Genomic DNA, 15,929 nt, shown 5'->3' with positions numbered 1-15,929 from the left:
AGTGTGGAGCTCTGATACATATTCTACACTGTGGGATGTTTCAATCACACTGAATATCATATTTGTTGTCCTACATACCTACAGTTGCATGAGTGTGTGTGTGTGTGTGTGTGTGTGTGTGTGTGTAACACCTAAAACCCATTATTTTTAGGCATTTTGAACTAGGTAATACATTATTATCAACAATAGTTATTGAAAAAATTTGAAGAGTCAATATTCTATTGAATTGACCTCATACCTGAGGTGGTTTAATTCTTAAAGGGCTGGTGGTATCATATTCTAATGATACAGGTCCTCCTACCTTGCTCACTGTAGAAGTCGCCATAACATTTTTCTTGTGATTTTGACAAGAATCTTGTCATGGTTCATTGATGGCAGTTTGTTTCATGGTTCCTATCCCATTTCATTTGGCCAACTCTGGCACTGTTTTTAGTTTGGAGACACAGGCCCCTATCAGTGGCAGGCAGTTGGCACACCTCCTGACAGCTTGTGGTCTCAGTCACCACCCTAAGACACACATTCCTTCCTTCAGATCTTGTAGACTATGCTTGCCCCGTGACACTGTACTTTCTCTTAGTCAATTCACCTGCCATTTCAGTCCACCAACAGTCAGTTCCTGGACAAATGGATTTTTAGTTTACTCCATGCTGAGCTGCTCCAGAATTCAGGAGAAAGCCAGGAGAAGGGCACGCTTTATGGTTCAACTTTGGTGGGGCCCTCAAATCCAAAGAGATGTCTCAAAGCATCTCTTTTGTTTAGTTTTCTTTCTCCATTTCCCTCAAGTTGCCCTCCCATCTGAAAAGGCTCAGTAAAGTTCATGCTCAACTGTGGACTCTGTGTTGAGTGTTCCTTTCTCCTCAGTCTGACCTTGGAGGAACCCATGTTACATAGCACTGTGGTTGGCAGTCTAGTGCTATTCAATTGCTAATTGTGATTGGGAGATGTACAGACAGAGGACTGGGTCTCACCATGTCCTGTGCCTTCATGAAACTCGCCTACATGGCATCCCTAACTGGCTGGGATGAATGGGACACTGACTAATTTCAAGGAAAGTAAACGAGGTACCTGAAAAGCTGAGAGGCATGGCAAACGTAGTCATAGTTTGTGAAACTCTGAGAGCGTGAATGAGAGCCTGAATGGATGCTTACACCAGACACAGAGTTACGTTTCTTCCTGGTCTATAGCTAGGAAGGGATAGTATGGTAGGGAAGCAGTGTTTGAAACGTCACCACAAGAGATTGCTGGTAATCGGGGTTGGGGATTTAGCTCAGTGGTAGAGTGCTTGCCTAGCAAGCGCAAGGCCCTGGGTTCAGTCCCCAGCTCTGGAAAAAGAAAAGAAAAGAAAGAGATTGCTGGTAACGAGAGCTGACAAGGGAGAGCAGTGGCATAGGAGCAGTCTCATACCCTCAGTGAAGCTTATGATTTCTCCTATTTACTGTGAGAGAAAGGAATGTAAGCATCCCAGAATTTCTGGGGATAGAGATGATAACAAGATATGACCAGAGTTTTCTATTAGCAATTTCTAACAGGGACTTTCCTGTATCTCTTAGGTTCGCGCTCATATTTTTTCTAGATGACCAATGATCACTCTCAGTTTAAAAATTTAATGATCTTGGTGGTCGTCATCTAAAAAACCAGAGGTAAGACACATCACAGAGCAATGATATTTGAGATGCATTTTTTTCAGTATTTTTATGCACTTGGCAAGAGAAGAGAGGTAATGATATTTAAACAGGGAAATTTTTTTTTTCCTGCAAAGAAATTCTTTTGGACTTTTCTAAATGTATTAGTGAATAATTCTGGTTAATAAGACATACCAGGATTGTCCCAAGGTTTTGTGGATAGGATTAAAACCTAGCATCAGAAGAGGGAATTTACAAGGGTTCCCACCTCTCTTTGGTCCCCCAGCAGGCTGGGAGTAACCAGGAACTCATTGATCTGTGAGCTCACAAAGTCTCTGTCTTGGCAGGATGCTAAGGTAGTTCCCAAGGCTTTCCAAAGAAATTTCTGGAAGACAAAAGATGAGCAGGAGAATTCAAAAGTTAGGGAAGCAAGATCAATGAAAAGGAGGAGGAGTTGAAGTAGTCACAAGAAATGGAAAAAAATCCAGGAGGCCTTAACTTATAATTGCCTAATATTTGGGAGCCTCACACACTCTCTTCTTGAGAGCATTTCCTTCAGGCTCCGTGTTCACTGGAGCTCCCTGCACACCCTCTGAACTGTCCTTTTCCAGCTCTCCTTGGTCCCCTGTAACATATCTCCCATCTACTTCCCATTCCATTAATTTTAGTGCTGCCCATATGAACTTGTCTATGGGGCCCTCCACTGGGTGTGAGTAACCTGCAAATGGCTTCTTCCAACCCCAACCAAAGAAAAGTACACCTTCCTCCCTCAGCAGATATCTAATGATAGCTTGCAGCTAGGGATGGAGCTTCTGGATAACTCCCTCCTCCATGCTGGAATTTGTAACTATCTTTCACTCCCATGGCCAAGGAAGACCTTGAAGGTTATTACCATATGAGGTCAAGCATGAGTGTTACCAATTAAAAATGAGTCTGAGACCACTTGGGTTATTATCTTGGAGCAGTATTGTAGGTTTGGAAAGTTCTGGATGACGTCAAGAGCATAGGCCAGCTTGTGTGCCGAGGACTAGGCACTGCTCACAAAGTCCCCCATCTTCCCCCTCTGCACAAGACAGGGTTACTCTGTATTGGCCCTGGCTGTCCTGGAACTTGCTATGTAGAGTAGGCTGGCTCACAAAGTCTTAATTGCATCTGCAGGCTTTGTGGAACCGTCTGGAGAACTGGTACTCTGAACCAAAACAGAGTAAATCAGGGCAAAGAATTTTGACAATTGGGCTGGAGAGATGGCTCAGTGGTTAAGAGCACAGACTGCTCTTCCAGAGGTCCTGAGTTCAATTCCCAGCAACCACATGGTGGCTCACAACCATCTGTAATGAGATCCAGTGCCCTCTTCTGGTGTGTCTGAAGACAGCTACAGTGCACTTATATATAATAAATGAACAAATCTTTAAAAAAAAGAATTTTGACAATTATATATTAGAATCGAAGCTTAATAATAATACTTCATTATTGAATGTGATATTAGAAGTTGTAAAACTTAAGAAATTTCTTTATAAAAACTGAAATTTATAAATGATTTTAACCCAACAATGACCCTGATCAAAGCTGCCTTTCTACCTAATGTACTCATTGTACTGGTTGCTTTGCGTCAGGCCCTGCTTCTGCATCTGTTGTACCCTGGACATATAGTAAACCACGAATACTCTGAAGAGTCAGGGATTTAAATAGTTTTCTTCAGGCTACACTAGGAGTACACAGCAGACCCTGGGTTAAAATCCCATTTAGAATGGAACCCTATGGGGTGGAGGGCTATGAACATGACCCAGTTAAATGCAAGAACTAGATTTTGAAAAACCTCTTGACTCTAACCTTGCTGAATTTTAGTGTGGTGTCTCCCAGCTTGTAACAACAGCATAATGGAAATCAAAGCCCAAACTGGCATTTAACCAGTGCTGAGATGTGCCTGGGTCCATTCTTCCTCCTTTTGAAGAAATCTCTGGATTTTAGCCATGGCATCCCTACTGTATGCCAGTAGTCCTTAAAGACGGATGGGTACCTGTAGGCATGTTGGCCTACATGTTGGGTGAAGTGAAGGAAGTACTCAACACTCAGCAAAGGACCTAAGGGGACTCCTTTCTCTAATCCTTCTTTTCTCCTTTGGGATGTACTAAAGAGAAGATGGAGGTTGAGCAGCCATTTTAGATCATTAGGTGGATTCCAAAGTCCCTTTGTCGAAAAACCAACCTTCTCCATGGAGCTGTTGGAGTAACTGCCCATTTGTAGGCTGAAGTCCCGACTCAGTTGGCTGGTCCAGGCCACGTCACTAATTTTCCACAAAGATTCCTTGAGCAACTGTTGCAGGAAGTGGAAGGTAGATATGAGTTTGACTATTACGGGGGCTTTCCTGGTACTTCTCTCTCTTTCTAAAGTATAAATGTATATATATAACTGAGATCATTCTTTTCTCATTAAGTAACTTGTTATTTTGGATCCTTTCCCTTCACTTATTTTTAAAACTACTTTCTGATGTGTTCTGAATTCCCATTAAGACCAAAATACACAGATGTAGAAATTACATAACTACCTTCCTTTCCTCTCTTAAACAAAACTTATACAACGATTAAAATAGAATACAATCAGAAACAAATTTTAGTTAACATTTTCCAAGAGTTGATAGAGTTGGAAAAACTCCATTAGTCAATGTTTGTGTTCCTTACTGCCAACAAAATATGAGAGAAGAGCTTTCAAAGAGGGAATAAAATGTCTTTAAGAACCAAACAGAGGCACAGGTGCATTTCTGTCAACTTGCCCTTTACTAAGTGGGTCTTCTTGATCTTACCAGGTGTTCCCAAAGAGAATCATAGGGGAGACTCTTGAATTCTTGTGTTGCTTCGTGGGAAGATGTCTTAAAAGAAATTTTTATCTCATTGGAGGACAAAAATCTATTAGGATTCCTAGAACATATTATTTCTCTTATATTCCCTCTTCTCTAAGCTTAGAAAAGAACACTTAATGTCAAAGGCCTGTGAAAAGATTATACGCACTTTTAAAACCAGAGCTCAGCTAGTGGGCCTTTTAAAGAAAAGAAATGAAATAGTCTTGGAACTTTGAGGGGAGAACATATGTTACATGGCTTTGAAAAAGGATTAGCTGCACACTCAAGACTGGAAGAAGGAGAGGAACTGTTCTGGAGGCTTCCTGCTAGAGAAAAAAAAAAAGAAATTTCCCATCACAAAAAGCTATTTTAAAAACAGTCGCTGGTAGATGCATGGTGGGGGTTTGAGACAGGAAGGAGGATATAAGTGAAGTAGGAATGTAAGAACTGAGGACCAGCTGAGCAGGGATATCACTTCAGATCTTCCAGTGCATACTTTTGATCCCAAAGAAACAAAGGCTGATTTTGGAAGAAGCATAGAAAGGGGGCAGAGGAAGTAATGTGGGGAGGCCACCGAAAACTAACACTTTGGTAATGAAAGAAAGAAGGAAAGAAAGAAAGAAAGAAAGAAAGAGAGAAGAAAGAAAGAGAGAAAGAGAGAAGAAAGAAAGAGAGAAAGAAAAACCCAAGCATTTACTTATTTACTTATTGGTGCATGTGTGGAGGTGCAAGGGCAACTTGTGGGAGTTGGTTCTCTTCTTCCCCCATAGAGGAAAGGGGGTGGGACTCTGGGTTGTCAGTCTTGGGAACAAGCTCTCTGATCTGCTAAGCTAGTCTGTTAGCCCAGAAAGTAGCATTCTCAAGAAGCCTCAGGAAATTCTTATGTGGACAGATTATGGTGAGAAATCTGCCACGCCAAACAAAAACAAAAACAAAAACAAAAACAAACAAACAAACAATAACGCTCCCTCCCTGTCTTTGAGCTCCTCCATTGTCTGTGGCTTCCTAAGATAGAAAACACCCGTCCACTCCTGCTTGCAATAAAAGTCTGAGGAGTTTCTTGGCTACAGAGGAGACTGTTCTCTGGAGAAATGATACAGCAGGGGCCCTGTGAGTTTTAGAAACCAGGGGTGGGTGAGGATAAGGAGAAACAGGCAGAAAGAAAGAGTTTCATTTGGAGCACAGAAGTGGGATCCACATTAATCTGTGTTTTGTGAATTACAAAGGAATGAAGGGGATAAAAATCCTTGGAAAGTCAAGATTTATGAAAGAGAAAGATACTAAGTACAACCATGACAACTCTCTTTAGCACAGTGGAACTGAAGAACAAATATTGTTCCCATTATGCCTTAAAGAAGATTTAAGAGAGGATTTTAACATGCTAGTCATTTTCCCAAGTCAAGATGCTTCATCCACTTTGCCATGCATCCTTTTGCTGTGAATAAGAAGAAGGATATTGAGCTAATTTACCCTCCATCATCAATAGTTCTTGAGGATCCCCCTTACCTGCTACTCAACAGTAGTATAGGACCCACTCTTACCTGCAACAACATGGTTTCCCACAGCACGATGCTGGCATTATTTCCTAGAGATGAAAATGAATGTAGCAATTTCAAATCAGCCAACTTCAGTTCTCCCCGACTCAACATCCAGTGGACAAGGGCATTCCAACTCAAGTTTTCTCTTTGTTCAGGACGAGTGATTTGAGATGAAGTTTATTGTGTTGGCAACTTTAAATTTCTTGTCAAATAGACAGTGTCTTTAATCTATAATGACATCTGTTATTTTTGCTATTTTCAGAATTAGTGACTGAAATGAACACATTTTGTAATGCATATTTTAACATGAATAATTTTTTTCAGTTTTTTTTGGAAAGCTTTAACATGAGTGTGTGTGTGTGTGTGTGTGTGTGTGTGCGCGCGCGCGCGCACGCGCGTGCGCACTAGTGATACTACAGAGCATGTATGGTAGTCAGAGGACAACTTTCAGGGACTGTTTATCTTCTACAATGCAGGTTCTGGAGACCCAATTCAGGCTGTCAAGTTTGGTGGCAATGCCTTACCCACCCAGACATCACCCAGCCCCTCCCCCTGCCCCATTAAATCATATAGCCAAAGCTGGCCTCAAACTTCACTATGTTTCTGAGAAAAACTTTGAATAAGATTGTTTCCACATCCCAATTATTAGGATTAGAGGCATGCACCAGCAAGCAACTGTTAGATAATAGCAAAGGAAAATGTTTCTACATGAGGGAAAAAAATCAGAGCAAAAAGAAAAGTTCCCGTGAAGCTGCTGCCCTGACCCATAACTATAACTTGTTGAGAGCCAGATGGTAGGGAGTCAAGTCAAACAAAACAGAGCTGACTGCCTTACCGATCAAGCTCATTGCCTTAATTGCCTAAAATAAGCTGTCTTGCCTTACAGGGTTATGGATAAATGGGGCGTCATTTCTCTGTGGTCTTGTCTCCTGGCATAAAGACACAGTCACACTCTCTCATACCTTCCAGAGGTTCCAGGAGCACAGGCATGCGGCTTTTCCACATCTCTACCAGTTTAGGATGGATTATCTCAGGCATTATCTTCAGAAGACCTATTGCACCGGCCCCACACAACTGCCCTAAACTGGCCAGCATAGATATTACCTACAAGGCAGGGCAGGGAATGATCAAGTGAGAATGTGTGTAACAGGCCCACCTTTGCTTTGTTCTCATGGCTTCCTCTCATTCCTAAATCAGATGCTCTTTTAGCAAATAACCCAAGTCTCTTCTTATTCAAGGACAAAGTTAATATTTAGACAATTCTCTGTTTTCTTTTTCTTTCTTTTTTTGGAAGGGGCTGAGGATAAAGGTTAAAAAATGCATGGAAACAAAAACCAGAAAAATTAATGGAAAGAATCAACATTTGGAAGTACTTGTTCATTAAATAAGGACATATAGACTATTGTTTGAATAAGAGATATGTGTGTGGTGATATGGAGAATACATCATAGATATGAGGTTTGATTGACAGGATTTATGCATGAGATTATCATGCATATCATACATGTTTGTCTTTATTTTAATATTGGGGGGTTCATCTTGGATCTGAATGTGCACCCCATGTTTATCTTTTAAATTATCTTTACATTATCTTTAAATTGGGTAAGAGTTTCAGAAGATCAGTAGTAAGTTTTCGTAAATGCCATCAGCAGTGGCAGAGAATCTCTGTTTCCTCTCAGCGTGTCTTTCAGAGTATTTAGGCAATTTTTTTTCCTCAGAATTTTATTTTAACCTGAACTGTCTGTATTATCAGTTTAAATTCATCCCATCTCGGTTCTTTGTCACTCACCAGAAGTCGTGCCAGCAGCTGCTGAGGTGAAGGAAGTTTCACTGGAAAGAGAAAGCAATTTTCATCATCCCTGTAGGGGGCCAGGGAAAGTCATATTGGGGATGGGTGTGAGCTCAAAGTGTGGTTGGTACCCATTCTGGAACGAGTCTCTCAGAACAGAAAAGTTTTGCTTTATTTATGGGTGTACGAACCAGCTCCTGTAGAGATGACAAGTGCTGTTGACTCCTGTTTATCACGCTTCTTCTCTTCCGCCATAATCAGAATTCGGATGATGTTAAACAGGTAGTCCAGTGTTCCTGTGTATTCCTCAGGTACCACGTAAGTCAGGATTCGAGGCCACAGCACCTGTAGAAAACATGTTACTTCTCGTTTTCCATACTTCCTATTATTCTCTTATGTTCCCCCCTTTGTTTTAGAATCCTCTCATTTGTGTGTCATTATTTCACTTTCCAGGTCATGTCAGAGAGAAACATGTCTACGCAATCACGTTTAAGTGCTAACTGTAGCGAGTGTGGAGTGTGGGTGGGTGTTTCTCCCTGAAGTTCCTTCATTTTGAGTGATGGCTGGAGGCACTAAGGGTAGGTAGTCCTGCTTCTCTGGGCTCCCTCATCAATGCCAGAGTGCTTCTTGTCAAAGTGCCGCCTGAAATTACCCCACATGTTTCCCCCAACTCTAATGCTGAAGTGACACTGCCTGGGGTGAGAATTGGAAGGAGTGGACGACTGGGTGTGGCTATTCCTTGTGCTTCCTGCCTCCAGTGCTGCTTTCCCTAGTTCTGATGGAAACCTTAGTGTCAGGTTGGGCTTTGTGCATTTGCACTTGTATCTAATCGGGAATCCTGCTTTCACTGTAAGACCTCTCCTACCCTCCCATTTCCACTTGTATCCTGCTGTTGCTGTGTGACTCCTAGAACTGGTGTCTGGCCTGCTAGACAGTTCCTTTCTTTCTTTCCTTTTTTTAAGTTGGATATTTTATTTATTTACATTTTAAATGTTATCCCCTTCCCGGTGGTTTCCCCTCTGGAAACCCGTTATCCCATCTTCCCTTCCCAGCTTCTATGAGGATGTGCCCCCACCCACCCACCCATTCCTACCTCCCCGCCCTGGCATTTCCCTACACTGGGGCATCGAGACCAAGGGCCTTTCCTTCTATTGATGCCCGTGTGTACTCTTTGGCTGGTGGTTTAGTCCTTGGGAGCTGTGGTGGTGGTGTCTAGTTGGTTGGTTTTGTTGTTTTTCCTATGAGGTTGCAAACACCTTCAGCTCCTAGTCCTTTCTCTAACTCCTCCATTGGGGACCCTGTGCTCAATTCAGTAGTTGGCTGCAAGCATCTGCCTCGGTATTTGTCAAACTCTGGCAGAGCCTCTCAGGAGACAACTGTATCAGGCTCCTGTCGGCAAGCATTTCTTGGCATCCGCAATAGTGTCTGGGACTGCCTCACTTGGGGATCCATCACATGTACAGTTTCTTTCTCTTAGGCTATCTGTGTGCCATTCCATGGGGTCCCCAAAGTGAATTTTTTGTATTTAGCCTTTGATTAACATTTTTATTTGTTCATGATCCAAGAGGCATTTGTTGGATATTCCGGACTCTTGGATGCTTAGTCAAAGAATCCTAAACGTCAAAGATTTCTGGGACCTTTTTTTTTTTCTTCTTCTGCTTTACTGATCCCTTGATCAGAAGGTTTCAAACTTTACTGTGCAGCAGAAATACTGGCACTTTTTCAGTCGCAGGCTCTGATATGCTGATTTAGTAGGTCCTATAGCTTCAGAATATGCGTTTGAAAATAACAAATATTCCAGTAACTCAAGATCTATATACTAGCCTACATGAAGCCCCAGACCCACTGCAATTAGAGGGGGAGGGCCTACTGATTCTATCCTGGTTGTAACAATGCTTTTGAGTCATCAAAATTTATTTTCAGGTTATTTTGCTCAAGAAAAATCGCTCTTTAGGATCCTCGCTTTGAAGTTTAGATTAACATTGTCTCCAACAATCCTTGAGCCTGGGCACATTAAAACTGTTCTTTTTCTTTTGCAATATCTCTAGGTAGGTTATGATACGAAGAGAAGTAATATGGTAGAATCCCTAGGAACTGAAATGTACTCTCTACACATAAGTGACCCATACCCATTGCCTTAATTATAGAGTATATCTGGCTTTGAGAAACATCTCTCAGCTGTGCACTGAGCCTCAAGTAGCAATTCTTACAGACTATCAAAAGAGTTAAGGCTTTGTCTTGTGCGAACTCATGCCTTTAACCCCCACGTGGTCCCTAGACAGGCGATGTAATTTAAGTGGTAATGAAAGTCTCTCACTGAGTGGGGGCTGTTCTAGACTATGTTCCCTGCCATTGGATGCCCTCCCCTACCTGCACTGGTAGAGGATGTGCTTAGTCCTACTGGGATTAGGTGTCTCAGTGTGGGGGAGTACCCAAAGGTGGCTCCCCCTTCTCTGAGGGGAAGAGGAGGAGTCATGAGGCTGGGGGGAGGGATTTTTAAGGGTGAGACTGAAGGAGAGGAAGAAGGTGAGGCTGCAGTCAGGATGTAAAGTGATTAAAAAAAAAACCCAGTAACTTACTGAAAAAAAAAAAAACAACAATAAAGAAAGTCCCTTACCTGGGGCATACCAATCACCAGTGGATCCAGGGATTTTAAGACCTCAAGGCTTGTTTCTTGAACAGATTTTTCCCCATTTTCATCTTCTTGGGAGTTAGATTTAATTGCTTTTTCCTTTAAGAAATGTTAAACAATTTCTTTTAACCTTACTTTGGTGTGTTTTCAGACTCTGGGCAGAAGACATTAATACTTAACCTAAGGGCTCATGGAGTACACTGATCTAGGTCCCTAAGACCAATCGTGTCCCCATTGGAGAAAGGGGCTAGAAGATACATGATTGGCTCAAACACCAAAAGAAGGGTTCTAAGGTTCTCTTGGATGCTGTCCTTTTCTCTGTCCTCTAGACTTCCACCACTTTCTCTAGGGAAGAAAATGCTGATCACTGTTTGCCAGTGGAATGGATTATAATTTTTGTTGTGACTGTCTTTCTAAAATGACTGAGATCTCATGCACACACCTTGACAGAAAGTTAGTCTCAGTTGCTATGGCCTGAATGTTTTTTCTCTTACAGATTCAAATGGTGAAATCTTAAACCTCAAAGTGATAGTATTAATAATGGTGGCATTCCGACAGCGGTTAGGTTGTAGGCCTGTGTTTGAATAGGAATTTTGTGGAAGAGACATAAGAATCAACCAGTCCCTTCACCAAGAGTCGAGACATTGAGAAGGTACCGTGTGGGAAGAAGTACATCTCATTAGACACAGAATCTTAAATAGTGTTTAAAAGCGGCCCAGCTCAAGGTATTTTTGCTTTTGTGGCTCAAATAAACTAAGTCACCACTATAGTATGAATTTGTGTCTAAAGCCATTTAAATTTTTCTAGCTTCCTCTACCTGAAGCCCTTGGAGGCTATATTGCTTCCTCAGAAAACTGACTTATCCTAGTGTGCATTTGTTTTAAGTGAGAAATGACATCAGTGAAAGGGAAGGGGACCTGAGAAAACCAGGAAGTTAAACATGGTAAGACAGAGGTTGTACTTGGGCGCCCTCATTTTCTTTGGGACTCATTGAGTCAACTGCACTTGAAAGACTATTCCAATCAAAACTGTAGCTTGCTCATACCAGGTTCCTGTTGGACATGGCAAACTGGGAGAAGATATAATCAATCAAGGGCCATCCTTCCCGAGCTTCTACGTATCCTTTTTCACACATGGTTTGGATGAGAAGAAGGGTTGACTTCCTCACCTGGAGGAAGAGTAATACTGCTTAAACGATTTATGCTTTGCAGAGGAGAGTGACCCTTCCACATGACTGTCACCTTCAGAAGCATCCAAAGGTGGGAACTTAAAAAGTATACATTTTTTCTCAACCATGGTTTATCCCAGAATCTCTTAGGGAGAAATTTGTTCTTTTCATGAGTTACAAACTATTGTTTCATGTGAAAATTAAAATAATCATTCACTTTCTCTTATTATAACTTTTTTTCACATGAAAAACTTGAATAACAGGATGCAGGGAATGTCAGGCAATCTCCCACTTATAAGACTTATAGGAATAAGATGGCCTCAGGTTGAAAAATAGGACATCTATGCTAAAGAAAAAGTCCCATGGCTTATTTTTGGGAAGAAGATGCATCATTTTTTAAGAAATACTTATTTTTAAAAGTATAATACAATTATATCATTTCCCCATCCCCTCAGAACCCTCTCATATATCTCTCCACGCATTGTTTTGTATTTATGGCCTCCTTTCTCAATGTTACTACACACACACACACACACACACACACACACACACACATGCATGCACACCTACACATGTATATATAATAGTATGTATATACAACATGCTTTCTCTGTATAGTGTTTCTTGTTTGTGTATGTTTTTAGGACTGACTGTCTGGTAGTGGATAACCAGTGCTTCTTCCCTGGGAAGACTCTCTCTTCCACTCTCAGTGTTCCTTAGTTGCTACTGTCCTTTCCTCTGTTCATGGTCAGCATGTCTCTTGTTGTGTGCTCAGCTCACATTTTGGTAGTCATCTTTCAAAAGAAAATTTCTATTTATTTTGTGTGTGCATGTGCATGTATATGTGTGCATATATTCTACAGCACACATGTGGAGATAAAAAGACAACTTGCTGGGACGAGCCTTTCCTTCCAGCATGTGGGTACTCCAGATTAATCCCCAGGTCATCATCTTCGCAGCAGGTGTATTTTCTCACCGTGCAGTCTCTTTGCACATAGTATGTTTATAAGTAACCTAAAACAAATTCTATTTCAAGAACATCGGAGTCAGGATGGGTAAAGTCTTTTACTCCACTAGGAAGCCTTGGAACTGCAGGTAAATTAGAATGTAATTTATCTTTTTGGGTTGAGTTCTTTAAAAAAAATGACAATGACCACAGAGCAATTTATAAAGAAGCTTCACATTAGATCCTCAAAGAACTAGAATAATTTTAGTTATTCCCAAAGTCACCACCAACTGATAGAAGTGCCAGTTAATTTTCTTACTTTTATACTGAGGTCATTCATAACAAGTTTGACTGTCTTTTCGATTGAGGTCGTGTGATTCCTAAACTTGGGCTCTGAAAAACCATAAGGAGAAACTGAGGTCAGACACAGTAGGAATGCAGTATGATCTAGAATTGGTGGAAACCTATAGAAGCCCACAATTTGAAGGCGCTGCTTGTTAACATTATACGCTACTCCTTCCTCTCTAAATCTTATCTACTGACCATTAACCGTAGTGATTACCCTTTTAGTTTCTGTTACATCTGTTTCGTCCACCTCAGGTTAAATTACAACATGCATTGAATACACCATGCCTAGGCTGTAAAATTTAAGACTATTTTGCATTACCACCAGCTTATTCTTAAACAACTAGATTATTAAACCTATCATGTTATGAAAAACATTGAATTCTCACACTTTCTGAATTCAGGATACCAACCATTTTATAGTATATCATTATTTTTTTTACTGCACTAAAAAAAAGAAAAAAATACAGTGGACAATTAGAACTAAAGATATTAATGGAAAACATTTCACTATTATGAAAGTGTGATTTTTGGAAGTCGTGTGATATTCATTACATTCTAGTTTACTCTAAATGCAGAGAATTCTATACCCCTTCGCCAAACTGTTGAGTCTTCTAATTTTTTTAAATTTAATTCTTCAATTTCTTTATCTTTCTCAGTGAAATGTATTTGTAAACTTTACAAAAGAAGGAAACTAACAGGAAATGCCTGCTTAGACAGGGGAGGTTACAGAAGACCAAGAAGATAGTTTTCCCTGTATGTGACATCATACAGAAGATGTAGCAGAGGGTTTGGGAACAATGGGCCTCTGCTACTGTCTTGATGATGGACTCTTCTGGCTCTGTCTTTAATACTTACCCTCAGCATTGATAGTGGATCTTAACAGAGTTAAGATTCCTGCGCGAATGGCCTCATTGGTGCTTCTTATTTGTTCATCAAAGAAATCCAGCAGGTCTGCAGGGTTGGCGTGAGCTGCAGATTTAGAAATACCAAGCTTGTGAGAATACCTTCAAAAGACTTGTATTAGCCCTTGCTAATTACATGTTATATTATTTTAATATGTGCATGTAACATACGGAGGGACTCATTTTCTTCTTAGATAAGGTACTTGTGAATGGGAGGATAGGAATTTCCTGGAGGACTGTCAAGGCTACTTTGGGGTCAGTCTTGTGACTTCCAGGAATCTTCTGTAAGTAGTAATGCAGAACTAGTTGATGGTTTGTTTTCTAAGATACTTGCAGGACTTGGGTTACTCTCCCCCAACCTGTGTCCTTAGCCTCATGTGGAAATTAGAGATGTTGCAAAGACAATCTAGAGAAAGCTAGTAGAAGGGATACTAATTCAAAGGAACTAGTGTCCCTATAAGAAGAGAAGAGGCACAGGAAGGGGCATGGCAAGATCAATGAAGCTGGAGGCAGAGAAGATAGAGGGCTACTGGGCAGAGCAATGAAAGGCCTGGATCGAGGGAGGACAGTTTGATTGGGAAGTGATCAGAGTAAAGTGAAATAGGGAGTTAGACGTATGGGTGTGTGTGTGTAAAATAATGGTTAAAAATACATCATCAGAGGAGTTCGGAGAGAACAGGGAGGGCTAGAGAGATTAATTGCAGTCAGCAGTACTGATTGTCCATCTAAAGGGCCATGGTTTGATTCCCAGCACCTACACTATGCCTCAAAAATCATCTTTCACTCCAGTTACAGGTAACTCAGTGCCCTATTCTGGTTTCCAAAGGTATTGTACACACAAGGTGCGCAGACATACACAAAAGCAAAATACCCATAAGTGTAAAAAAAAGGTTAAAAATATTTAGAAACACAATAGGTATGCAATGAAGTAAGAGTGATCTGGAGGAGGTGACCTTTCAGAGGACAAATTTTTAAATGTTCAGAGGCTGTTTTTAAATGTGCTGAAACAGGGACTTAGGCATCTCCTTTGTAATCTGTGCCAGGTGTTTAAAAGATGATAGGAAGAAGTATGGCAATGCAAAAAGAGAGGAAGAGGGAGAGGGAGAGGGAGAGGGAGAGGGAGAGGGAGAGGGAGAGGGAGAGGGAGAGGGAGAGGGAGAGAGAGAGAGAGAGGGAGAGGGAGAGGGAGAGAGAGAGAGAGAGGGAGAGAGGGAGAGAGGGAGAGAGGGAGAGAGGGAGAGAGGGAGAGAGGGAGAGAGGGAGAGAGGGAGAGAGGGAGGAAGGGAGAGAGGGAGAGAGAAGGAGAGAGGGAGGAAGGGAGAGAGGGAGAGAGGGAGGGAGAGGGAGAGGGAGAGGGGGAGGGAGAGGAAGAGAAAGAGAAAGAGGAAAGTTTTTTTTTTTTTAATTAAAGTTCTTGGGAATCAAAGGAATGACCAAGAATGCAACAAAGAACCAAGCCATGATTTTGGACTTGACAGTATCACAGCATCCGATATACCCAGAGGTAAAGCAATCTCCTATGTTTAGGTCGAGAAATTCATGCTGGTTTCCCAGAAAAACCTTCTGATTGGCAGCAGATAATGCTCTCCACCTGGAATCGCCTTGGCCAGGATTGGCATGACTTACCACCCTACCCACGCCACTCCTCCTGGGATCCTCTGGGGGAAGAAGGGCAGGCAGAGACTGCTGTGAGCTTAAGGAACATTCTACATGCGTGGAGGCAGTTCCAGTGACAGCACACTTTCCCATCTTTGTCGCTTTGAGCTATCTCTATTAGCACTCCGGATGCTGGGTCATACCTAGAATGAGGAAACAGCTTGAAGCTTCAAGTTTGTTTTCCTTTATTGGTGGCTCTGGAACTTTGCAGATCTGAATAGGGAGGAACAACAACAATCTACGTGTAAGTGGAAAGTCAAAGGTGGAGAAACAGTGTGGAATGAACAAAGAGATTTGACGGCATGGACTTCCTACCTGGTGCAGCAAACTGGTGAGGATTGATCTTCTCAGGTTCTTGGGAAGGAGAGTGTCATAGAGGACTGTGGCAGTGAGTACCTGCTTTAGACTCTAAAACGGAAGCACTCGTGTGTTAGTGGACGCTGCCAAAGAGGCAGCCACACAGGAGACAAAGGCCAATGACTACATTTTATG

At 41.6% G+C, this 15,929-nt stretch overlaps 1 protein-coding gene across 4 annotated transcripts in view; it reads right to left on the bottom strand.

The window, feature by feature from the left end:
* Mroh2b (maestro heat-like repeat family member 2B) overlaps positions 1-15,929 on the bottom strand; it is a 60,122-nt gene that overhangs the window by 33,216 nt on the left and 10,977 nt on the right. For all 4 annotated transcript variants that reach the window (XM_063282035.1, XM_039102575.2, XM_039102574.2 and 1 more), the window contains 12 exons: positions 15,753-15,845; positions 15,581-15,650; positions 13,735-13,848; positions 12,851-12,924; positions 11,463-11,585; positions 10,403-10,516; positions 7,977-8,130; positions 7,786-7,826; positions 6,959-7,100; positions 6,000-6,043; positions 3,828-3,935; positions 1,891-2,007 (listed from right to left, as the gene is read on the bottom strand). In XM_063282035.1, coding sequence (XP_063138105.1) covers positions 1,891-2,007; positions 3,828-3,935; positions 6,000-6,043; positions 6,959-7,100; positions 7,786-7,826; positions 7,977-8,130; positions 10,403-10,516; positions 11,463-11,585; positions 12,851-12,924; positions 13,735-13,848; positions 15,581-15,650; positions 15,753-15,845 — 1,194 coding nt within the window. The remainder of the gene's footprint in view (positions 1-1,890; positions 2,008-3,827; positions 3,936-5,999; positions 6,044-6,958; positions 7,101-7,785; positions 7,827-7,976; positions 8,131-10,402; positions 10,517-11,462; positions 11,586-12,850; positions 12,925-13,734; positions 13,849-15,580; positions 15,651-15,752; positions 15,846-15,929) is intronic.

The sequence above is a fragment of the Rattus norvegicus genome, chromosome 2 (genome assembly GCF_036323735.1).
Source record: "Rattus norvegicus strain BN/NHsdMcwi chromosome 2, GRCr8, whole genome shotgun sequence".
Classification (NCBI taxonomy): Eukaryota; Metazoa; Chordata; class Mammalia; order Rodentia; family Muridae; genus Rattus; species Rattus norvegicus.
This window is presented reverse-complemented; position numbering and strand designations above follow the sequence as displayed.